The sequence below is a fragment of the Chelon labrosus genome, assembly GCF_963514085.1.
Source record: "Chelon labrosus genome assembly, chromosome: 9".
Classification (NCBI taxonomy): domain Eukaryota; kingdom Metazoa; phylum Chordata; class Actinopteri; order Mugiliformes; family Mugilidae; genus Chelon; species Chelon labrosus.
In genome coordinates this window covers 17653872-17680098 of record NC_140359.1, presented here as the reverse complement: position 1 = coordinate 17680098, position 26227 = coordinate 17653872, and the positions used below count along the sequence as shown (strand labels likewise).

The 26227-nt window shown below is 41.4% G+C and overlaps 1 protein-coding gene across 1 annotated transcript in view; it reads left to right on the top strand.

Moving 5' to 3' along the window:
• ntrk2a (neurotrophic tyrosine kinase, receptor, type 2a) overlaps positions 1-26227 on the top strand; it is a gene marked incomplete at its 5' end in the record, with an annotated part of 75349 nt that overhangs the window by 28269 nt on the left and 20853 nt on the right. The window contains one exon of the mRNA XM_084552065.1: positions 24095-24283. Coding sequence (XP_084408191.1) covers positions 24095-24283 — 189 coding nt within the window. The remainder of the gene's footprint in view (positions 1-24094; positions 24284-26227) is intronic.

Below are 26227 nucleotides of genomic sequence, written 5' to 3'. Positions count from 1 at the left end.
TTGAGGGGAGGGGCCTCTGTGGATCAGGCTTGTCCCAGTTCATCCCACAGATACTTGATCAGTTTGGGATCTAGTGAATTTGGAGGTCGGGTCAACACCTTGTGCTGTTTTTCATGTTTTTTGTGTTGCTCCTAAACTGCTGCCATCAAGGAGTGTCATTGCTATGGGGTGGGGGTACCTGGTCTGGTCTAGGTGGGTGGTACATGTCTAAAGGCTCATTTAAAGTACTGTGGGACCAGTGTTGGGAACGTTACTTTAAAAAAGTAATTAGTTATAGTTACTCACTACTTGTTCCAAAAAGTAACTGAGTTAGTAACTGAATTACTCTATAATAAAAGTAACTCATTACCAGGGAAAGTAACTATTTGCGTTACTGTTAAAAAAAAAAGTTGCTATATGTCAAAGAATTTGGATTTTTTTGAGCAGTTTTCACAAGTCAGTTGAAATGAGTAGAACAGACAGGTGTTTGTACATAACTTTTGATATTTATATATATATTTTATAATTATATTTATATTAAATTTATTTTTATAATATTTATATTTCGGTAGGGTTTAGACGGCGAGCTATCGTCTGTGGTGGAGGTATCGGTGTTTTTGGCCACTAGCTTTGTAGATGCGTGTCGTTGTGAGATGCTTCATTAAATTAGAGTTGCTTACAGCGGATGTCGAGAAAGTCTTCGCTCCTGGACATAATGTACACATTACATGCACGTTCCTCCCTTTGACCACAATGAATTTTTTTATTTATTGAAGTAGTGCTTATATCTCCACCTTGAAAATGCCAACTTTTCATCGGATTGCTCCTGACTCGCCGTCTCTGCTGCTTCATCGAATCTCTGTTGAGCTGTTGTGTGTGTGTGTGGCGCGTGTGCTGTCATGTGTGTAAAACCACTGGCTCTGATTGGCTACCATGAAACATGACTCTGCCTTAGCCAATCATAATCGCTTACCTCGTTATTAACCCACCTCCTCACTAGCGGTGAGCCAGGGGTGCGTTCGGATTACACAGTTTATTCAATCGATGTATAGTAACGCACCGCATTTAACGTCCAGTAACGTTAACGGCGTTGTAACGACGAGAAAAGTAATTAGTTAGATTACCCCGTTACTGAAAAAATGACGGCGTTACCTAACGCCGTTACTTTAAACGGCGTTATTCCAAACACTGATAGTAACGCACCGCATTTAACGTCCAGTAACGTTAACGGCGTTGTAACGACGAGAAAAGTAATTAGTTAGATTACCCCGTTACTGAAAAAATGACGGCGTTACCTAACGCCGTTACTTTAAACGGCGTTATTCCAAACACTGTGTGGGACATAGACGCAGTAACCTACGCACATAACTTGGGCCGGTGCGAGCCATTTATACATCAGTCTGGCTCGCTCTGTAAAAACACCAGCCAAAAGCAAGTCGGCGCTGTGTCTTTAATGGCAGTCGGGTTAATTTTTGTTCTACTTCCTGCTTCACTTTCAACAGTGGTGACTGAAACTTTCGCTGAAACTTTCGCCGAAATTTCGCCGAAGGTGAGTCAAACAAATGCCGAACCGCCTCAGTTAACCTTTCCTTGATGTGCTCCATCTGTATTGATCCAAAACAATCAATTCTAAAATTGCAGAGATGGAGAAGCAGCTGGTAATACTAAAGCAGAAACACGCTACTACCAAGCGGACCAATCTCAGCTCTTGTGGTCTGCGTTGCCACAGCACATATGTACATTTCTGGGGTGGTGCACATCAGCTATGGCGTTAGGGTCTGCGCTGTCGCCGTTCACTTCTACTGTCAATGGTTTTAATGTAAGCACATGTTCAAACCTGCAGAATTGCTAGAGAAATTTTTATGTGAGCATTTTTATGTGGTTCATTTTCTCAGGGGACAACAGAGACATCAGTCCAACATACGTAACTTAGGTTTGAGTGAATGTGTCCTCAACCAATTAAATGATAAGCAATGAATTTTATCTTAAATTTATGGTGTTTGGTGTATGAAGGATAAATAAAAGAAAACATGAGCAGACAATGAAAGACAAAAGTGAAAGCTAGAAAAGAAATCTGTTACTGTTACTCCATGTGTGTTTCTGTGAGCTCAGCCGCCACGTACTACATCACAGCCCACACTGCATGTTAGCAGCCTCACAGAGCAGCCAGCTGGATTTATTACTGTGTTTCCTGAAGTCCGGTTCATGCCCCAGTGCCAAGACCTAAGCTTTTGCTGAGCTGTCCATGTGTTTCTTAGCTGACATAAGACCACTGACAAAAATTACTCACGTCCAAGCTAAGAGCAGTTTGAAGCTGACATGGACGGAAATAAAACAGATGTCCTGAGAAACTGCTGATAAGACAGAATCACGCCCTAAATAATAAGGGAAAAAATACGAGGTTTGTGCACAGAGTATGTATAGATGTTCTTTATTGCTCATGTCTCTGTGCTGTATCACAAAAAGAATAGAGTACAGGTGAAAATTAGTTCTGCAGCTCATATTATTTCCATCAAAAGGGGATGACTGAGGTAGTTTTGGCACTGAGTGAGGATGCCTCCTGGGCGCCTCCTTTTGGATTTTACCAGTTATGCATAGCGAGCTTTGAGGAGAGCACGGGGTAGAACCAGAATTTGCTGGAGGGAATTACATATCTGATCCGGCCTGGGAACACCTCAGGAGGAACTAGAAAAAGCTGCAAGGTAGCACTGGAATACCTTCCATAGCCTGTTGCCACGGTGACCTTACTTTGGATAACTGGACGAAAAGAGATGAATGGATAGACGGGCTGATTATTTTGTCGTTTAAGAACACCTCAGAATAGTTCAAAATGCAAAAACAAAACCAAAAGATGTTTAAAACAGCCAGCGAATATTCTCAGTCAGGGAGCTGAGACGATGATTGTAATCTCACAGCTTTAACTGCAGCATCTTCAGCAAGTTTTCTCAGAGCACTGTCAAAAATCTGATCACTGTTTTCTGACGCGCGTGAGACAGAATGAACACAAAGGTAAGAGATGAGGAATCTGACAATGACAAGGTGCTGAATGAAAGGATGTTAAACCGTAAGCGCAGAGAAGATTTTTGTTCATTGTTGAACTGAAAAAGGTGGAAATGAGAAAAGTTGACTGAGTAAAGACAGCGTATAACTTTGCCATAGTCTGTAGAATTATTTTTTTGAGGGGAAGTGAGAGACAAAAAGTGTGAGAAAGACAGATAGAAATGCGTGTATGTGTGCGTGTGCAATTGTCAGAAGGTCTACTGCGTGACATGGTCAACTTCCGTTGCCCGTTGCATGCTGTTGCCGTGGCAACGTGCGTCACCGCCAACCTGCGCCGCTCCAAAACCGAATCATTATCACTAGCTGAGTCTGAGAGAGGAGTGAATCACTACCTTCAGACACACACGCACTCACAAAAAACACACGGGGAGACGTGAAGCGACACCTGCCCGCGACTAAAGTCAGCAGCGCCGCGATGGGAGCAGACAAAAGACGTCACATCATAAAATCCAGAGTTCATTACTGCAGCGGGCCGCCTCAAGCTGAGAGATCTTTTGCTCCGTTTACTGGCTTTGTTTATGAAGTGAGTCATGGCATGAAAAACATTTTTCACTCCCCTTCCTGCAAGGATCAGCCAGACATGAGTCTGATTTGGATTTTTGAGGCTGACACTGTAACTCTGAATCTGGGTGTTTGAGACGCTGACCATAAAACATCTGGCACGTGAAGTGTTGAATGTATTTAACAGCGAGTCAAACAACAGGCAGCTGCTGCTATAAACCTCCGAACAGGTGCTCGTCCAAAAATAGACATATGAAGGAAATATGTATGCATACATACCTTTAATTTAGATCTAGATCAATGACACACAGGGACATAGGGACATGTCCTTTGTGTTGGTTTAGTTCCACTAAAACTATGACTATGAGGTCAAATAGATGACTTTCAGGTTAAATTAGATTATGCTTATGTCCATACCAGATCAACTGTATATTAAATATAGCAACTGTATAAAGAGAAAAAACAAAAAATACTTTAGGAAACAGAAAGCGATTAGAAAAGTTAGCAAACAAATCTCAACAAACTCATGTATATTACAGTTACTATTAAAACCTCAAACTTTTTTTGGACATTCTTGCAATAGAGAAGTTGGCCCCTGACCCAGTTCTGGCTTCGCTAAATGCATAAACCATCGCATGGAAACCTTCTGTGATACCAATAAAACCCCCCCTGATGTTAAATTCCTCTGCTGTGTCCTGGGATTGTTAATCCACTATACTTCCACTGTGCTCATGCACAACAATTCAGCTGGAGCATTGTTTCCCAGAGTTTAGCTACAAATTAGAGCCTCAAAGCAGTCTCTGGTGGATTATTATTCAGTCACTGTGTGATACCGGCACAGCGAGGAAGCTCAGCGAAGCTTTCCCTCAAGGGGGACACACAGTGGGCTTAGTGTTTATCGTCACTGCTGACTGGGAGTAGACTGAGTGTTGGTAGTTTTTTGGCATGTTTGCTTTTAGCCCGCCTGAAATGTTGTCTCTCATTTTTCGCCATAAGAAATGACAAACCCAGCTTAAGGAGGAGAGCAGGTTGTTGTTTTTGGCTCACCTCGCGCTGCCCTTTATCATAAAGTGTCAGCTGCCTGGAATAGTTTCCTCCTTCCCGTTGCCGACCTGACAGACGCCTCAGCTATCACTTTGTTGCTGCTGTTACCTCCTCTCACTTTATTTCCACTGTTCAAACTCCCTAATTACACATGTTGCTCCTGGAGAGATTTTTTGTTTTGGGACAAGAATGAACAAGCACGCTCGGAGTTACTGCATGATTAATCACAATCTGGATGTAAAACTCACGGTGGCAAGTTTACTCATTAGCGCATGGGGTTTGTCAGTTTCAGTAAGCAGACAGGGATGCTAATAGAGGACGGTTATCATCCCAACATCTCTCAACTTCCTTGCTCTCATTAGCTTTTGAATAGGAGCTACAGGAGCTAATTATTTCCGTCCAGTTCACAGACTTTATCTTTATTTTACCAGAATTACAAAATGTACCTTGAACTTTCTGGTCGCACTCAACAAGCAAGAAAGTGTGCTCTTTGCCTTGTGCAGCAGGGATTGATGTAGTGGATGCTGTGGGGGTTGTTGGTCATTTGGTGTATTTGAATTTCAAACAGAAGACACATATCTGCAGTTTTCTTTCAGTTAATTGTTTGGTCTTTTAAAAATCAAAAAATAGTGGGGAGAAAAAAAGGTTGTCGCTAGGGGGATGCCTTCAGGTGTGTTTGTTTTTTCCCCAGAAAACCCCAAATACCCAAAGATTACAAAACAATAGAGAAAATGTACACGTGTGAGAAAATGGAATGAAAAATGCAAAGACTACTGTAGAACTGATATAATCACACTGCATAAGGAAGTTCATGGCTGCTCAGTTCTTCTTTCTTTGACTCAGTTGACTCAAACTACATTGGCGTTCTTCACTAAAACACAGTGGGTGATATGAAGCCAGACAGTATACAGTGCAGTCCAAATGAACATTTGTATCTCTGCAGTAGTAAAATCAGTGGAAATGTGACCGAGAACATAAAACCGCTGCATGGAATTAAATTGGGACCACTGCTGCGGCACGCCTTGCATTTCTCTTTCTGCCCCCGCCTCCATTTCTCTCTGCTTATCCGTTTGATGTTTTGCGAGACATGGCTCTGGACACTTTTTTTTTTCTTTCTCTCCTTCTGTGACATTTCTCATTTTCTCTCAGATATTTGGCATGCATCTGAACCTTAATGCCACATCCAGCGGAGAGGTTTTTTTTTTTTTATTTCTTCTGGCGGGCTCAGCCTCCGTCGTAAACTGACAGGCTGGTAATGCAAACATAATCCTCCAGCTCAGATAAGGCTGTTGTGGTTGGTTGGCAGACTCCCCCCTGGTGACATGCCAGGTGTTGTTATCAATCTGTAATTTCTTTTTACAAAGAAACATGCAGCTGATTATCTTAATGACTTACGCGTGTGTGTACATAAAAGCTGCAGCAGAAATATGAAAACCCTTGGATATGTTAATTTTATGAGGTATGAGTGTGTATATCGATCGGAGCGCGCTGGGAAGGTGAAGACTATAAAGTAAAGTTCAGCGTAGGATCAATGAGCCCATTGTTCGTGTTTGGTAAAAGGTCAGTTCACTCCTACTGTGAGTAAATGTTTTTCGTTGTTATTTTTAAAAAAAAATCCAAATAATCACTTTACTGGGAAGCTGCTCTGCTGTGATTGTGGATGAAATATCTGAGTGACTGTGACCTTTGCTGTATAATTAATAAATGTACACAACATGGAGTAGGTACTCCAGGTAAAGTATGGGGTTCACTTTTTAGCAGGATGATATGTCTCTGGAGATCTAGGATGCTAGTTAGTCACACTTGTATCTGGCTGCACCACCGGTTTGATCAGTCCATCAACCAATTTGGTCTGAACTTAAAGGGGAATCTTTACAACCTGGACCTTATTTCTGGCACAAAATATGATTGTTTACTCACCCATATAACTTTGGTGTCATTCGGACGATATTTAGATTCGGTGGAGCGCCGCGTATGTCCGTACAGTGGGAGTGACTGGGGCACCAAAACGCAGCCTCTAAATAACACATTACTCGTTCATTTCACCAATATTTAGATATGACACACTAGTGCTATTCCCCGTTGAGTCCAGAGTTACCTGTTATCATCATCCGGGGCCTGTAGATTGACCTACTAACTTCTGACCTGGATGATGTCATCTCTGAGCGCCGCGGGCACCCGCGACGGTCGGCTTGTTTACCTGTAATTTTCTACTGCTATTTTTTTGCAACATGGCTGAATGTGGCTAAATATCTTCCGAACGACTCCAAATGACACCAAAGTTATATGGGTGAATAAATTATCGTATTTTATGCTAGAAATAAGGTCCAGGTTGTAAAAAATAGGTAGTTCCCCTTTAAATATCTCTTTACCACCATATGAAAATTCCCACGTTAGATGGAATGAAGGGTGGCAACGCTAGTCATCGCCTCGCCTCGTTTGCTCCCACGCCGCTTCCTTGTCACAGCTCAGAAAACAGGCAAGTGAGAGTGAGCTCAAAGTTTGCTCAGATCAAAGAGTTTCCCACAAGCCAGGAAGACGGATCAGGGTAAAATCAAAAGACCGGGATTCAGTCGGGGTCAGAGCAGGCCGAAAACAGGCTACGAGACATTGAACCTGCAGCAAAGCGCTTAACGACAACCGGCTCTTGTAAGCGGGGGGAACTAATGAGGGAATTGGAAGCAGGTGAGTGGAGAAGACCTGGTGATCATACTTGCTGAAAAGCAGGGCTGGTGTGGAAGCGGCAGGTCTGAAACAGGTCATGGACAAACAGATGATCAGAGGTCGTATGTATCAGTACCAAGAATGTGTATTTCGGTGTAGTCGGTGGACATAACGGGAACAACTGTGTACTTAATGGCGCCTGCAAAATGCCCACATCTACACATGGCCACCTACCGATGCGTCCTTGATGATACAGGCAGGACGAGAACATATGAAGTTTCACAAGTCCTCAAGAACACAGGCAAGAACCGTGCCATTAATTCAGATTAATCCGTCCAATGAGCGATGGTTTGACTGGTTGTTTGACACCTAACGCTAACCCTCAGCTAAAACTTGACCAACACATCTTACCACCGCTGCTTCTAATGATTTAAAATGACGGTAATAGTACATAGCCCGTTTTTGAGTCTATAGCACATGTTACCAAAAAGTCTGCTGATGCTGCTCTGTTTGAAATAACACATTTACTAAACCTCTCTGTTCTAACACTGGATTTTTTTTAACCTATATTCTACTCACAGTATATTTACCTGTATGAAGGGTGGAAAAAAGAAAACGTACAAGGTTATCAACATGCACAGAACATTACTTCCTTCTTCCTTAAATTACCGAATGGGAGTTATTCTAAGCATGTAGCAGAAAGCCTTGTGTACTTTCTCCATCCTGCAAAAAACATCTTTTATAACAAATACTAAGCAGCGTAATCCTCTGCGGTACCACCGCGCACAACTAGCAGCTCTTAGACCTCTTTTGTAAAGGCTCTGCGCGATGAAAGCTTTATTATTAGAAGAATTATTATTTCAGTTATTATTTCACATTTGTGTTGTTTTCTTTTGTTTTTTTTTGTTATCATTTGTGTTTTTTTTGTGTTTCCCTTCAGGCTGTGTGTTGTTTCAGAACATCCCAGTGGAGGTGGTCTCACGCTAACAGAGACGGACACACGGGGGACTAAAAGAAAGAGAGAAAAATTGCTGTGTGTGTGTGTGTGTGTTTTGGTGTGTGAGTATATGTTTGTGTGAGAGAACAAACAAGAGAGTGACAAATGGAAAATGGGATAAGGAAGATAAAGGAGAGGGGCATCCACATATCTAAGCAACACGATAACAACAACAACAAAAAAAACAAACTGTGAGAAATGAAGGGAGTGGACACTGTAGGGGTTACGGGATTATATAAAACAGACGCACAGACAATGGTCAGGTGGACGGTGTCCATTAGCGAGCTCTGAAGGTAGAAGACGCAGGTAGAGCCTTGGGATGCTGCAGTCTGATCATCCAATCACAGAGAGCCTTCAGAGACGCATAAAAGCCTCCCATTGGATGAATTATTCAGATCAGACGGACTGAGACAACCATTAACCTACATCTTCACCCAAATACACACACACACACATCTCCCTCCTCCGTACACACCCACACTTTTGTTCTACACCACTTTAAATTTAGGCACCTCCGCTCACGATTGCGTACTTTATCACTCGGCCCCCTTGGTGCCGACGTAGGCAGGCTCGCCCAGATATTTCCTCGCGCACGCCCCACAAGCTCCTCTCGCACACTGAAGCCGTACTTTGCAAACAACGCTGTGTTCCGGGGGGGAGGCCTTGTTTAAATTCAGGCCGCCTTCTCTGTTGAGGCCCTTGTATAATAAAACCGAACCCCTCAGACATTCAGCCGCTGCGCCGGCTCTCACGGATCCCGCTGAACTCGAAAGAACACAGCAGAACGGTTTGGAAAAGTTTAGAGTCTGGGGAGGAAAATTTGGCTTTGAAGCCACGAAATAAAAAGCATATATATATATTATTTGAATTTGGCAGCAGCGTCCTCTTAGTGTAAGTCTGCACAGTGAGAACAAGTCATAAAAGTGATCAGCGATATGGGAGTGAGAAAATGGCTTCTCTTCAAATTGCTTTCCGTATGCGTGCAGGATACTCGTGTGATGAGTTAGGCAGGTTCCTGAAAGTCTTCATTTGAGACTGCGAACACCAGCGGTGGCGGAGCACACTACCTGACTGTTTGGGAGCCACTGTGCTCCAAAGCCGCTGCGTAGCCGTCAAATTAGTTTTGCAGGTATTCGCCACACCTGTCAAAACATCCAGCACATCCGCCACAAAACAGATTTCTTTTCCCTCCCTCTCCCCCTGCCAGCAGCGCTGCTTAGTGGAAATTTGTGGCTCTATAAATCAAAGGATGTTGAAGCTCGTGCTCTTCTTCTTCTTTTTTTTTTTTTTTTGGATGGAGGGCTGTATTTTTACAGCGAGAGATGCTTAAGATGTTACGTCTGTAGCTCATTAGAGGACTTACACCTTGTCAGTACTCACCAACACCGACGCTGACACGTAAAACCTTCATAGCTCAGGACTACTTTTGGACTACTTTTGCAATTACAAACCATCCTGATGCACTATTGAATCCACACGAGCAGATGCATTGTTGTACATCTCAGTCGCATTAGGGAGACAGATAGATGCATGTGTTCACAAATGCACACATTCATTAGTAATGACATCCACATGTCAAGTGAGTGAGTGCACCACATACACTATGCATGGCTCGTCCACAAATAGGAAGCACACACACACACACACACACACCAAGAGAGGAAGAACGTGGCAGCTGAGACTGAGGTCAGGGCAGATGTTTGGGGAATATTTGATTAAGTGAGGTACAGGGTTAAAACACAGACACTTTGCTGGTGTGGACGCCCAGTTTTCTTTATAAATCACAGTTTAATAGAGTTTAACCCTGTTTATCCCAAAACTCCAGACAGCTAAACTGGTCGGCAAATTTAATCTAAAAAAAAAAGGAAAACGTTTTTGGATGGCTAATGTTTTTTGTTTTTTTTTAAATCGCATTATCTTAAGAGTGTGCACTTGAGTAACCGCTGCATCCATTAATGAGAAAGAAAAAGGGGGCCGTGCACTCACCGCTACATAAAAATTCACATGTAATGTTGATTGACCAGACGAGGCCGTATAACATTTAAACTGCACGGTGCTTGTACTTCGGCTCAGTTCAGCTTCATGTCTTTTCTGGCCGCAGCGGTTTTTGAAACCAGCTGTAAACTGCTGCTGTTGTAGCGCAGAAATTATGAATCTGTGTAACTCCACGAGGTACACTCGCAAATCTCTCTGAAGCCTTTACAACACGAGACTGATTGAATTAAACGTGAGGATTACAGAACTTCGGCAAAAAGGGAACGTTTTAAATGTTGCTGCTTTCACAGTCCGTTTGGTTTTGTTCACTTGTGTATACACACACACACACACACACACACACAAAAGAAAAAGATTAATTATCAGAAGAAAACACAACATTACATTCCCTTTTGAGGCTTAGTGTGTTAATTAAGTGTCAGAAACCAAATGACAGTAAAAAAATAAATAAATAAATAAAATCATTGAAAATCATGTTTAAAAATGCAAAACGGATAAATAAAAACAAAGGTTAATAGAATCAATTAAAACAGCCCCGAAGGCACTTAATGATTCAAATAGGAAGCCTGCGTCTCTGTGTGTCTTTATTAGAAAAAGTTAAGAAGTAAAGGATATGATTGCTTTTATAGAGACACGTTTATCTAAAATACTCAAAGTCTGCAGCTTCACCAGCAACATGAATGTAACTTTTTCACAGTCAAGATGTTTGTATGTTTATTATTACATTAAATACAGCACATTTACGTACGTATGTATGAATGTATGTATGTATGTTTTAATTTCTCAAGTTTTATTAGTCAACCCGTATCTGTACAACGGTTACTTGGATAAAAGCAACTACCAAATGGGACATGACCAGTATTTAAACTTTCCTGAAATGAAAATTGAGGACATTCAAAGATGTCTAAACAGCAGATATATTAATACAGGTAGCGTATTGTGACATTTTTGAAGCACACAGATGTTAATTAGGGACCTTTACAGGTAGTTCTAGGTGGATTTTGTGACCATTTGACAGTCAGACTAGGTCGTTTGTGTTAAGCTAAGTTAATTGAATTTGACGGTCAAACTTCAGTTCTTTTAACAGTTCTTGTTATAACCAGAATAATATGCTCATCACTCAGTTTAGGGTTGAATTTCTTTCTTTTTATTTCATTTTATTTTTTTTGCACATTGTACATATTTCCTTTTCTGACCATATCAGATTACACATTTTAGGTTTTCTTGAAAAAGATGTTTTATGGGTTACAAATAATAATAATGATAATAAAAATAAATACTAACACTGGGAAACATGCAGTAAAATAGCTTTGTGAACTGAATGTTATTTTGAAATGTATTATTATTTTCATTATTTTCTTTGTCATTTTTATTTCTTTTTGATATGTAATATTGGTGTTTCTTAAAAGGGAACTACTGTTTTTTACATCCTGGACTTTATTTCTGGCATAAAATACGATCGTTTACTCACCTATATAACTTTGTTGTTATTTGGAGTCCTCCAAAAGATATTTACATCCACGTATATCCATATAGTGGGAGTGACTGGGGCACCGAAACGCAGCCTCTAAATAACACATTATCTGCCGCGAAACTCGTTCATTTCACCAATATTTTGTTATGATACGCTAGTGCTATTCCCCGTTGAGTCCAGAGTTACCTGTTATCATCATCCGGGGTCTGTAGATTGACCTACTAACCTCTGACCTGGTAATTTGCTACTGCTAGTTTTTTTGCAACATGGCTGAATATTTTTCCGATTCTGAGGTTGCGGACGACGACTTTGTTTATGATGGACGTCCTTACCTTTGTGAGCCAGGGTATATGGATGAGGAGCTCGTTGAAAGGAGGATGTGGAGGCAGAGAGAGGAACAGCTGGCCAAAGAACAACAAACCGCTGCTCGTTTGCAAATAGATGACAGGTAACTCCAGACTCAACGGGGAATAGCACTAGCGTATCATAACTAAATATTGGTGAAATGAACGAGTAATGTGTTATTTAGAGGCTGCGTTTCGGTGCCCCAGTCACTCCCACTATATGGATATACGCGGAGGGACTCCAAATAACAACAAAGTTATATGGGTGAGTAAACGATCGTATTTTATGCCAGAAATAAGGTCCAGGTTGTAAAAAACGGTAGTTCCCCTTTAAGTAAGCTGTTGTCAGGTGCCTGTTTCGCCTTCATTCATTCATGTTTGTGACAGGCGTACATCACCGTACCTCAGTTATCATCTCTCCATCGGCAGCAGTTCAGTTTTAACGACGCCATACATTTAAAGGACTGCACAGTGATCATCTTCTTACCTCTCAGCCATCAGGACACAAAATCATTAAACCCATTTTCTTACTTTGTTGTAATTATATTCAGGACAAAAAGGCAAATCTGAACTGAAAACAAATACTACACGTGAGGTTACGAGGACTTTTTGGCCTGATCCCCATCCACATACTATGTTGCAGCGCTATTAAAGCGACATTCAAGAAGCTGTTCACTATGACTGCTTAAAAGGCTCTTTTGAAATAGATATTTCCTTTTTGAGAAGAAAGACTGGGTTTCTCTTTTCAATAAAAGAAATCATTTATTGGTGTCCCTCGTGTTTAAATGTGTCTTTTCATCTGAATGTTAACCAGCTTTTAGGTGTATGTTTATGGGTCAGTGGGTATTTTGTGTTGTCTCCCTTTATGCATCAGTAAGTGAACACAGTAAGTGAATATATATCTGTGGCTCTTCTGTCCCTGATCTTCTTTTTCGCCCTTTTTTTTTTTTAAACAAATAATTTTTTTCGTCACCTTCCTCTTTGACTCGGCCCAACTCTTAACAGTAGGCAGCAGTAATGCTTCAAGTCATCAAGGCTTTTTCCTTTTCATACCGTTTGACTGTAAGGATTTTTAACAACTTTAAGAGTGTTGCTGCCAGTGACGAGCTCCCACTGGCCTGCAGTCTAACAATAGTGGAAACCTTTTTCATTTCCTTTAGGAGTTTCAATAGAATGAGATTGGCTCGGCTTGAACACAGACCTTTGATTGGTTTAAGGCAGCATTTACAGTAAATCCTTTACTCGAGTTAAAGTAGCAATATCACATTCAAGAAAATGTTCAACAAAACAAAACAACAAAAGTCATATTACCTAAATTTAAGAAGCATATCAAATGTTAAAAATAAGATTCAGAAAACTGACCCCTCAATTAAAAGATGCAGCACGGTTTCAGACGCGTACCAGAAGCGGCCTTCCGCTGGGCTGAAAATACGGTACAGTCAAGTTTTGAAGTCCCATTAAGCTGCACAAAGTGGAGGGAGCGAACCAGGGAAGCAGAGCATGCAAGCAGAGCGTGCAGTCAATTTTAAAAATATAGCACCTTTTAGCAAAACACTCCCAGCAAGGTGTGAAATCATGTGGAAGATGGAACCACCTCCACGTGGTTCAGCTGCAACAGTCAAATGTAGCTGAAGCCATTTTCTCACGGGCAGCAGACAACAGACTGACATAGCAACACCGCACCTACTTTAACGTACGCGCAACATCAACGGGAGTGTGGAAATCGGTATAAAGGCGAGCAGAAGTAAGAGTACGAAGCAGATACACTCACTGCAAAGTTGTTAACACAACGGGGGAGCTGGTGGGATAAAGTACATTTGAGTGATTTGAACATTTGTGTTCTCACATGCAGCGAGTCCAGAGAAATAGCAGGACTGAAGTGATTCACACACTGATGCCTTAGTAACAAACTAATAATGTAATATATAATAATATAACAGTAACTGGGACATTGTACTTTAAAGTACTTTCACTTTTGAATCTACATTTTGCTGCTAGTATCTTGCTTTTAAGGTTTGTATGCTGGTGCTTGTAGAGGATGCATGTTTACATTGGTTCTTGTATGAATACATCTTCCACTACTGCAAATATATTATTGGACAAATCAACATAGACTGTAAAAAGTGAATTTTGCAAGTTAATGCGTAGTACAATGGTTCAGTCTGTAACAGTGCAGTCTGTAACAAGAAATCTTAATCTGCAAAGAAGCTGATGAGTTAATAGTTGAGTCAGATCTATAAAGATGTTTGTTAGTTTACACTTCCATGAGTTGTCTAGATTAAGCATATAAGAGTTATGAAGATTTAGTTTTCATTCATCATTAATTTAATATTTATGTTTTTTAGATGTATCAAATTTGGGTTAATTAAGGTTTGAGTATATTTTTGCTTCTCCATACTGACCAGATGTTTGATGGCAATTTCCTGCTCCGCTGGATTGATTTTGCAAAAAACTGGAAACACAACACACACAGCCTCCCTTTTTTTCCCCCACTTAAATTTCCACATGTCTGACCACCACAGAGTGCTTTAAGTAAGAGGAACTGGTCTTCCAGTGCGTCACATGAGAAGGTGAATGTGGGTTGAATATTATAAATAGAAAAGATCAAACCAAGGCGGTTAGAAGAAAGGAAGAGAGAGAGAGAGAGGAAGCGACGCGGAGGATGACGAAAGAATGCAAGGTGGTAGACGCATGCATGGAGACGAGAAAGGAGACACAAGCATAGTGATGGTGAGAGACGAGGAAATGTCTATTTTTACCGGTGGTCGGTACAGAGAAGAGGGGAATGTGATAGGCCTCCGCATTAGGCCGAAGAGGAGGAGGAGGAGGAGGAGGAGGAGGATGATTTTGGCTTGTACAGGCAGATTCATATGGACGTTTACTGCAGCGTAAAGGAAATTGTATCCATCTTCTGTGTCCTACTGTATCCGTCTCGCTCTTTTCTCTTTATGAACCGTTCTCTGTCTGCTTCATACCATCTATTCTTTTTATCTAGTTTATCCTTTGTCTCTTTTTCTCAGTTTAGTTCCCACTGAAATGACACACAAACGTCTGCCTATATATAGAGAGCTGCAGTGAGTCACTGATTAGTCAAGACAGAGAAAACAATAACAATCTTAGTTAGTGATCAATCATCATTTCTGGTATTTTGTCGAGCAGAAACTTTGAGAAGATCCCAGGATTTGTGATCTGTGACAGCATCTTTCATTAAACACCTAATCTCTTTGGTTTTCCCCGGCTGTTGGCTGCATAAAACAAGATGTTTTAATCTGTCAGGAAGCTGCGATTGTCATTTTCACTACATTTTGATTCATAGATGAGATGATGAAAAAGTTCTGCAGGACTGTGGGGATGTGGTTCGATCAGAATTAAGTGATAGTTATGAAAGAAGTTGACAAACTGTCAGTTCAATTCAATTTTATTTATATAGTGTCAATAACAATACAAATTGTCTCAAGACGCTTTCCAAAACCCGGCCTGAAACCCCCAGAGCAAGCCTGAAGGCAACGGTGGCAAGGAAGAACTCCCTTTTAATAGGAAGAAACCTTGAGCAGAACCCAGCTCATGTGGACGGACCCATCTGCCTAAGGCCGGCTTAAGGCTGTCCTCACATTGTTATTCAGCTGTAAATCCTAAATCTGCACGTGGATATTATTGCATCACCTCCTACATCCACCACTCTTTTCCATCCTGTTATACTTTAGACCAGTGAGGAGAACTCAGCATGCTCATGACTGAGAAAAGTATGCTTCCTTTTCTCTGTTTGTTTGTCTTTCCGTTAACCACTCAGTGAATCTGCAGCTCCTCTCCTCTTACACATTAAACTTCCTCCTCCTTCCCCTCTGCATGTCTCCCTCAACTGCATCTCCCCATCCCTCTTCCTCCTGGATCGATAGATGACTTCCTGTGTTCAGCAGGGTGACAGCGCAGTTTAGAGACCAAAGGGCTCACGTTACCGGTCGTGTGTGAGTGTGTGCTGGTGTGTTTGCGCGTATTGTGAAGAGGCTTAAGAGGTCGCGTAGGCCTTCGGGGGTCAGCGGTGTCTGTGCCTGAGCGATGGCTCCGCTGACGGCTTAGGCGTAACATCCAAAAGAGACGGACTCAGAGGGTTTAAATGACGGATTTTCTTGGCTTTTAAATTTGTAAAGAGTTCTTTTTTTTTTTTTAAATCAGTGGTCTGACTGTAGCCGTGCATTTGTGCTTGCCTGGTTTATGATATTTAGTGAGCAGCTCCAGCCAATATGGAGGGAAATAGATGGATATAAGTACAGAGACCTTTCCTTTTCAATTAGACGTTTTTTTTTTATCTCGAATTTTACCTTTATCTAGGTTGTCAATCATCACCTCTGAAGTGTATCTGAACCCCATATTTTAGTCAGTCTGACCTCAACGACAGCCGCCAGTCATCTCAAATCATGAAATCCACCATTATCTGCTAACAACTGTTCCTGCCGTTCCTCTCCTGGGCTTGAGACAACCGAGCTGCTTTAACAGAGTGACTGACAGGCCCTCATGTCCTTAAATCCCGTAATAGCCTTTCTACATCTATCGCCCTGGGCAACAAGCAGCAGTAAATGGCTTCAGTTTGTCTGAGGTGTACCCAGAGAGCCCAAGAGAGATCAATACAGTCACTCACCGTCATCGTTTTAACTCAACTTTAGTGTAGGCTGCCGCCATAAAACTCCTGCTCCACTCGGGATCCTAGAACCTCAGGCTGCCACAGCAAGACCGGTGTCACAGCAGCCATGTAAAGAGCTAAAGAATGGACACGTGGACAAAGTCAGAGCTTTGTAACATAATGTCTGACTCATAATCACTGGCTCTGTCATCGCAGCTTTCATTGCAGCGATGGCAATAAAGAGTTCTTCAGTATCTTGGCTGAATTACAGTTAATTTCTAGTACCTTTTCCTGTCCTGTCCTGTCCTGTTTGGAAACTGAAGTGATAAGAAGAGTGTACAAGACTTTCCATGTCTACTTTTCACACATTTTTTTTCCGCTTTCCCGACAACTCTGTGTAACTACAGCATGATGACAGAACACATCTGCTCAGTTTCGCCAGGCGTCTGATTTCCAGCACTCAACATAAAGCTCTAATGAAGCAGGCGCTGCGGACTGGAGGTCATTAATTTAACACTGTCATTATTCATGCCGTGTTTTCTGATTGGAAGGCAGCACTGCCCGTCCTTCCTTGACAGAAACAGCTGTTAAACTCGACACAGGGACATTTGTTCGTACACAAATTGGATCAAGAATGAGATGAACCGCAACGGTGAATTACACCTAGAGGCGAATTTAAATCCGGGTGATGAGTTCCCTTTTTTGGTAACTGTTACCTTTGGTAATTGTAACATTGCACTCTCCAAATGAGTTTTGGGAATAACATAATTAAAGGGTATTTAGAATGGGCACAAAGGACATTGAAGTTCTGATGAAATCGTTTTTTATGTTAAATATGAAATGTCTTGTTCTACATGCCACCTGTAAGCCCAACAAAGACTAAAAGAATCACTGTTTATATAAGTTAATTAGTTAGTAGTTTATGAGTAGCATTTCCTGAAAAACTATTTTGAAATGTCGATGACGCATCCAGCACTGGGGGGCGTGTACTAATTTTGGATCCACTGACACACTTCCTTAAATTTTTAAAACCCCTCCCGCCCCTGTTTCTCCTTCATCAGCCGGAGGTGCCCAACTGTCATCTTCTTTTCTCAGCTTGAACAGGGACGGGCGAGGCCTGCTCAGGAATACACGAGCAACACAAATTATCCAACTATCAAATTAGTTTATGAATAAAATCTGCATTCAGTATGAAAGACAACGTGGAAAAACTTGGAGTGGTGAACAGTGGCGACTAATTCAACTATCACCCAAAATGTTTATTGTAAGCATCCGGTCCACAGACCGGGGCATTCCTCCTCTTCACATTGTCCTGTCTGTTAATAATCTCTAAAGTCTTGATCTGATCCGACTCATTTCTTGTTTTCGGTGTGGTGGTCAGCACTGATGCCTCACAGCAAGAAGGTTCAGAGTTAGAATCCGTGGCGTTTGCATGTTCTCCCTGTGTCTGCGTGGGACCTTTCCGGGTCCTCTGGCTTCCTCCCACCATCCAAAGACATGCTCATTAGTTTAATTGGTGATTCTAAATTGGCCGTAAGTGTGAGAGTGGTTGTCTGTCTCCCTGCGATAGACTAGCGACCTGTCCACGGTGTACCCCACCTCTCGCACAATGAGAGCTGGGATAAGCTCCAGCCCCCCCGAGACCCTCCAGAGGACAAGCAGCTACAGAAGAATGAATGAATGTTTTTGGTGTTTCTCTCCCAGTTATAAATAATGGATACTTGTTGATGGAAGAAAACAACTTCACAGATTAGACCCAAGTTGAAGTGAACCAGCTCTGCCTTTGAAACATTTCTACAGCTCAAACCAAAATCTCTCTTTCCTTTGAATCCACTACAATCGTTTCACAACACAGCTGCCTCAAGAACCTAGAAAGTCACAAAACAGAGCCTTTGTCTGTCGTTAAGGAGATATATAAACTTGAGAACAGTGACATATTGACTGGCAGTTTTCATCTGCCATCTGCCACCCTCTTCTCAGCCATGACCTGAACTTTGAAGGCGAGACGTTGTAATTTATTGACTGTTAACCCAGGTTTCTCCCCTCCACGCCGCGAGGAGCTCCGATTTAAACACCAGTTCCATGTCTATTAACAGTGTTGGGTCTTGACCTGACCCCACTTACACCTTCACCTCTGCTGTCCATCTCCCTCTCAGCCCCTCCACCTCCCATCTCCACAGCTCTTCACCCCCCCACTTTTTTTTTTACCCCGTCACTCCCAGCGGACCTGCTGCCACCTCTCCCTTTCTACACGTCTCACACACAAACGCATGCAGGCTCCCGGCGGCCCTCAGCTTAACGGTATTTATAACGATCTGACCCTGAGACCTCTCTGCGTTAATGATCTTCCCCTCCCAACGCAAACACACACCCACTGACAGACAATAACCTGCGCTCTTGTGTGCGTCATTTTGTTTTTCCCTTTGTTATGTTTAGATAAACGCTGAAGGTAATCAGACAATGTGGAAGAATAGAAGGGAATAGAATAGGATGTCTTTATTGTCATTGTACAAGTATAATGAAATTAAGGTGATGTAGAAGTACTGGAATAAAAATAAATTAAACAAAGGTAAAGGAAATGTAAAAAACTAGAATAAAAAACACTAACATGACATAACAGTCCCATTCACACTTAATTATAAGCCACTGTTATTGCACGTCACATGAAACTATTGCGTTTGTTTGTATTGCACATTGTTATGAGAATTATTGTGTGAATTATTGCACATCCACATTATTATTTCCTTATTGTTTGAGTGGTTCAGTGCAATTATGGCTCTTGCATAGAAGCCGTCTCTCAGTCCGTTGGTGCCGTAATGTGGAATTCGTCCAATGAGAGCCCGTCGTGACAAAATGTCTGCTTCCGATTTAATAACGGTTTAAAAGAGGAAACAAAATGGAAGCACCTGCCTCCGTTTAATACGTTTTTTTTTTTTTTTTCTTTTTTCACCAGTCACTATCTTTGACCTTGAGGCGCAGATGGAAATCAAACATTTCCACTTACTACGGTGTCCTTGGAGTTTTGAACAAAGCAAGATAACATATCCATTAATTTCATTTTGTTGGTGGTGAACGTTTTAGTCAAGGTTTCCTTGTAGGAAGATTTAAATGATTGTTTTATTTATTCATTTATTTTTTCATTGAATTAACAAAACCGCTTCAGTCTATGGCTCTTTGACTGTGACGCTGCGATTTGAGTTTTCAGCGTGAAATAATCTTTTGTTCCAGTTCGCTTGTTTAAATTCTAATTTGGTGATTTGTACGTTTTTGTTTTTTTAAAGGACTGAGTTCAACTTTCCTGGTTGGCAAAATTCTTACTATGCATCATTTAAAATTACATATTATATATTATAAAGAATATATAATATTCCACTACATCACATGACAATTTGACGTTTAGTGGTTTTCAGTAATTTGTAATTGCAGAATTAATGAACTGTGCAAAAAGTATTTGATCCCAGAGCAATAAGTATAAAATGAGTTGTTCTTCATCTTTCACTCTTTGGGGCCCATTTACTGAACACATTAGCATACAAGTCTGTGTGTGTTTCTGGACACAGAAAGATGCTGCCAGACATCACACCAAGCACACACAAACACACATTTTGCAAGTTTCCACACACAGAAAAACAAACCATTGTGCTCGCTCTCATTCTTTTTCTCTCTCAAGGCCTTTTCATTCCTCACATGAGTCACCGACGCACACATCCCAGCCGCTTTAGACTCTCTCCCGCTCAGACACACGCAAACTCTCGCGGCCTCACCTTCTCAATCTAGCCCTGTCAAGAGCACTGGAGTCTGATATGAGGCCTGGGACAGAGGAAATGAATGATGTCAACCAGCATGATAATTCAGCAGGGACGACCACATGAGAGAGGGGAGAGCGTCTATTGTACGCTGTGGTCATGGGAAATTAATCTCAATTCATAATACAATATTTCTCGCCTGGTGCTCAGGTCTGAAAGAAGAGAGGAACATTCACTTTCCCGACCTGCGTGTCTACAATGACAGCCATGCTTGAACATGTCTCTGGTGTTGTTTTACTGAAGCTGACACGAGGCTGAAGAGCCGATGAAAGACCAGGAGTGAGTGGATGGAAGCATCCAGTTGTGCTCCTTACAGCAGCCTTACACGCACGCAGACAATTGCACATGCATGTTTTATCACTCACACCCATAATTTAGAGAAGAGGCATAAATAAGATGATATTACAGACCTAGAATCATGAAGTAGACAATCACTCACCAGCTTTTATGACCGCACTTGTAGGGCAATGAAAAGCAGTAATTTGCTCACCTCTTCACATCCCTGATTAATACAGTGTAATTTACAAGCATTGCCGATTATCATAAAGATATTTTGTGCGTTGCCTCTGGAATCTCTTCCTCTTCCTAATATTTTGTCATCAGCTAAGAGTGGTGACTGCAAAATTTAATTACGAAAGACAGCATGACGGCAGACTTACAAACACACAAAATCTGTATGTGGTTGCTAAGTAAGTGAGTGAAGAAACATGAATGCAGACTCCACAGGGACTACGGCCACTTTGGCAAACTTTGAGACTTTGTACACGTGAACCATTGACTGACGTGAACCCCAAAGTATTTTCTGGGAGATCTTAAAGCTGCAGAGACTCAAAAACATCAACTACCAAAAACACTGAGCACAGAGTAACTGGAAGTTGCAGCTCTCACAAAGCCAGAATGCTCCATTTGGATTTCATCATGGTGTTTCAACTAACATAAAGAAAGAAAAACACAGCTGCATGCAACTGGATTGTCCTACAACCAATCAGAGCAAAGAAGAATGTGATGTTAAGTGATGAAAAGCATTCTTTAATTTCGTTGTCAAAAGCAGGTCTTTTACAACCGATGACTCTAAACACCTTGCTTCTTCCACGGCAACCATTTTGTTGTCAACAAATTCAACTCAGCTCAGATGACGTGTATGACTTTGTCACCATTACTCTTCTGTCCATCATCACGGAAAGCCCATTCAAGTGAACTGATTGGCCCAGTATATCTTTGCTGAAGAACAACCATTACCCAGCGGAGGGTATTATGAACTGAGATTAATTTCCCACACTTGTAGGCTGGGAAGTTGCTCTGGCTCTCCGGATAGCAATGCACCACAGTGGGGAGTACTGGTTCTCATTTGAATTTTACTTCACAGACAGTTGTTGTTTTAATAATGCAAGAAGCGATGATTTTAAATTATATGCAATTAGACTGAGACTTGACTCAAGTTCGTCTTAAACCTTAAACATTCCCCTCTTTGGAACTGGCCACTGATTTTCGATAAATGTGATGTGATATGAAATCCACGGCATATAAAATATATCATATTCTGCATCACAAATATCAAAAGGGTATCTCAGAAAGTTTTTAGCACAACATTTCCATTATACAGTGTAGACAGTATTTCTACAGCACATAGATCCAAAGAAGACGGCTTTAGAGACATTATTATAAAGACCACAACGTTAGAAGATACAGAGTTGAAATTTGTAGCTTATACTGTTAAAACTTTTAAGTGAACAGTGTGTATCGACACAAAACAAGGACTATGGATTTTGTTCCCCAATATTTGATTTCAAATTACATTAGTAAAAGGTTGGAACAACTACAGTGACCACAAATGCTTTTCCATGTGGATATGGTTACTTTTAAAACATCGTATTTAGTCATTTAAGATCGTACATTGACCTTAAATAGCTAGAGGTGGGCTTACAGTTACAGGGTAGGAAGGATGCTAACAAACCCAGAGCGCGAACATTGACGCCTGCACTTGCAAACAAAGCTTCTATTTAGTGATTACAGAGAGTCTTTGTGGGAAAATAAAAATAAAAAGAGGAAAAATATATTGTTTGCTTTGGCATGGGGTCTACAGATGCAGAAAACTAGCAGCAATGTCATGAGAGTTTACTCTAGCTGACAACCTTCATGGACTGTCTTAATTAAAAACTAATAACGGCTCCAGTCTGTGGCGAAAACAAAACATATTTCTGTAACGGGGCTTGGGCTCAGCGTCTGACTCATGCCACCTCACCTCTCTTCTATTTTTAGTGGCTTCATGTTGCTGCCGCATGAGTTTTCATATAGAAGAGCTTATTCTCCCGAGACATTTTTCGTGCCATGTAATAGCAGCGTCACTGAATCTGGATCGGTTTACTGCACCAGGTTCCTAGATTTCTTCCATGTAGGTTAACCGCCAGCTGTGTAGAAATGCACTTTAATACATCATTAAATGTTGCAGACACACACACACACAAAACCCCCCAAAACATTTAAACGAGACAACAACCACTCCTGATGAAGTACCTGGTGGTATTCTCCTAGCCTGGTCCTCTAATTGGACACTTACAGGCTTAGTCGCTTATTTTCCACATGCAGAAATGTGCAGATTTGCGCTCACAGTCAAACAAGATGACTGAAGATAACTCTCCAAGAGCTGCTGCTTCTGCCACTCATCCGTATTTCCTACAATAACACTTCCAGTTTTAACAAAGGACCTTTGTCCTCATTTAATCCGCAACAGTGCTGCTGCACATTAAGATGTGTCGGCAGTCAGTCCCCCAACGGATGCACCTCCTACCTACCAAAAAGTTTATGCAGGGCGTGGAAGGTCAGCAAGACATAAGGAGATCCAGTTCCATTAGTTTAATGTTAATTTAATGTGCATTAAAAACTCACTGCACAACAGAAAGGAAGATTTTAGTCCTCAATGGAAGGTAATAACTTTATATTTTCTTGTGATGATCGCCAAGTAATTTGCTAAGGATGTGCAGTTGCAGGTATTTGTCTGGCTAACACATCTCCTTACCTGTTGTGTCTAATGGTTTGTTGCACAGAACCATCTGGGAAGATGCCCTTGGAAGCTGTTTGGCTGTTAGGGCAAGGAAAAAAAACTTGACTTAGTGCTCACAGAAACAAAGTAGTTTGAACCATGTGTCATCCAGTTATGTCGGACAGCAAACATGTTTGTGGCTGTTCTTAACAGACACAGTCTGAGGCGTGATAAAAAAGCCTATGGCCCCAGCGAGAGTTGAGACTTGATAATGGTACAAATAAGGATAATAGCGTCCACTTTCAGGCACTTGAAAGTGATTTCTTTCGCTTTCTTTGCTTGTTTGCGCAACTTGTTTGTGCACAGAAAGTTACTAAATAGTAGTTCTTGGCAGAGAAATCGAAATCCTGCTTGCTTTCTCACCTACACACACCGATTTCACAGTTGCTGTGTAAATTTTGGATCGTCTGTTGTCAGAGTTACAAAAAAGTGTTAGTCACCCATCCCCCGACCGATTTACGACACAGGAAAGGTGTGTGGGCTCTCATCTCCTCGATGCCTGCCAGTAACAGCTTAATACTTTAATTACTTCTCCTCTCACACTGCTTATCCCCGTCTCTCTTCTCTCACAGGACCTTCTTCGGTGATCAGCAACGATGATGACTCGGCCTCTCCTCTCCACCACGTCTCCAACGGCAGCAACACACCTTCCTCCTCAGAGATGGGCCCCGACGCGGTGATCATTGGCATGACCAAGATCCCAGTGATAGAAAACCCGCAGTACTTCAGGAGCACGAACAGCCTGCTCAAGACTGACACGTGTAAGTCACAGGTTCTCACTTATCTGTATGTCTTCTTTACTGTTGTTGCTTTAACCTAAAAGCAACGACAGTAATGTACGTGTGTGGTACACAGCGGTTACCGTGGCAACATGTTTCCTTGCCGTCATAACAATGACCTTGGAGCTGCTGCTGTGTGTGCATTCATAAATTTGAGACTCATATGTGTGACTCATACGCGTATATTACCAGAAACAGAGCAAAAAAAGTATGGCTTGAACTGAAACACGTATAAACCTCTAATTCTGCAAAGAGAAGCAAAAGTGAGCAGAGAAAGGGACAAATGTTAGTCACAAATAAAAGAAGTAAACAGGAGGAGAGAGAGGGAGAGAGAGGGAGAGAGAGAGAGAGAGAGAGAGAGAGAGCAGACAAATAGACAGACAGAGAGCACACAGAGATATTGATCTGGCCCATCAACATGACATTATGATTATTGACAAGTAATAAAAGCCTCTTCAGGCTTTGGCCTTGTGTTGCAGTAAATTATGGACCTGCACGTGTGTGTGCCTTCTTTTTGTTGAGAGCATGGTTTAGGAGGTATAGTAATGGTGAACTGGGCGATGACCTCTTCAGTGCTGTGATATAACTGAAGTACTGACTGGGATTTACAGCCTAAAGACAAGAATGAAAACGCAGAGGATCAATGAAGTCGATAGCCGGCTGCTGTGAATGTGCGTGTGCCTGCGTGTGTGTTTTTAATGTATTACAGTCATTACAACTATTACTCTGTGTTCCTCTTTGACTCACAGACAAGAAGCATGAATACTGAAAGTATCTGAATGATTATTTGGCATCCTGCCTTTTCAGGCTGGCACAATAGCCTTTGATGGAGACAGTTTGGCAAAGTGACATGAAGTTGCGTGCCAAAAACGGAACTCTTTTTAAACAGTGTCCTTAACCCGCCTGTGTCCTGTAATATCAAATGCAGGAATCAGTAGCAGGTACATGCTCCTACTTAAATGATTACACGGGCTTTTTCCTGGCAGCAATAAAGCAACAATTACTCTGCAGAGACAATGGATCCACGTGTAATTACGGGAAATGTTAGCTGTGTTGCAAGGTTTCAGCTGTGCAGCTTTCTTTCTTGAGTGAGTACCTCATTAACAATAATAACACCAGATGAGTTAACATTGTTGGAAGGCATGTAACATGTATTATTAAGGAAAATGAAGTAAAATGCATGCAAAAGCTTTTGGCATGTACAGTACATAGCCAGGATCTTATACTGAGGTTATGAGTCCCAAAACCTGTCTTCTATTTGTGTTTAATTATTTTGATGTTTCATTTCGATTTATTGCGAAAGCTGTTCAAGTTTAAATTGACTGGAACACTTTGTCTCCAGTTTACCGACAAATACCATCTGCATCTTTCCAGAAAACTTATTTATGAAATTCTTATGTAGGCCAATATGAAAAATGTTGGCTAGTTTTATGTGCAGTTTTATGCACTACAAATCCTTGGCTTAACATTTATTGCTTTTGTATTATCTCTTGTTGGGAGTATGATGAGAATACTTGCAGTAAACGTGAAGTAAGCTAAGCTGACTACTATCTCACAGTGACGATAGAAGTTAGCTTAGCTTAGCTTAGCATAAAGGCTGGCTCAATCTAACGGAAACACAACATTACTTCCAGCACCTCAATAAGATCTTACTTTACATTAATAGCAGAAACCAAAATGTAAAATAATACAATCTGGTTTTATTATTTATTTATTTAAGCACAGAAACGTTGTGGAGGCCAACTATTTTCCCGTCTTCATGCTAGGCTAAGCTAACTGGCTGCTAGATCCGATTACATACCCAATTTAGTCTCTTCCATCTAATTACACTAATATTTTCCAAATGTTAAACTGTAAAGGGCTGTGTAATACAGCAGAGTAGGGTATAAACATACCTTAAAATGTGTGACGCCTCAGTAGTAGCCT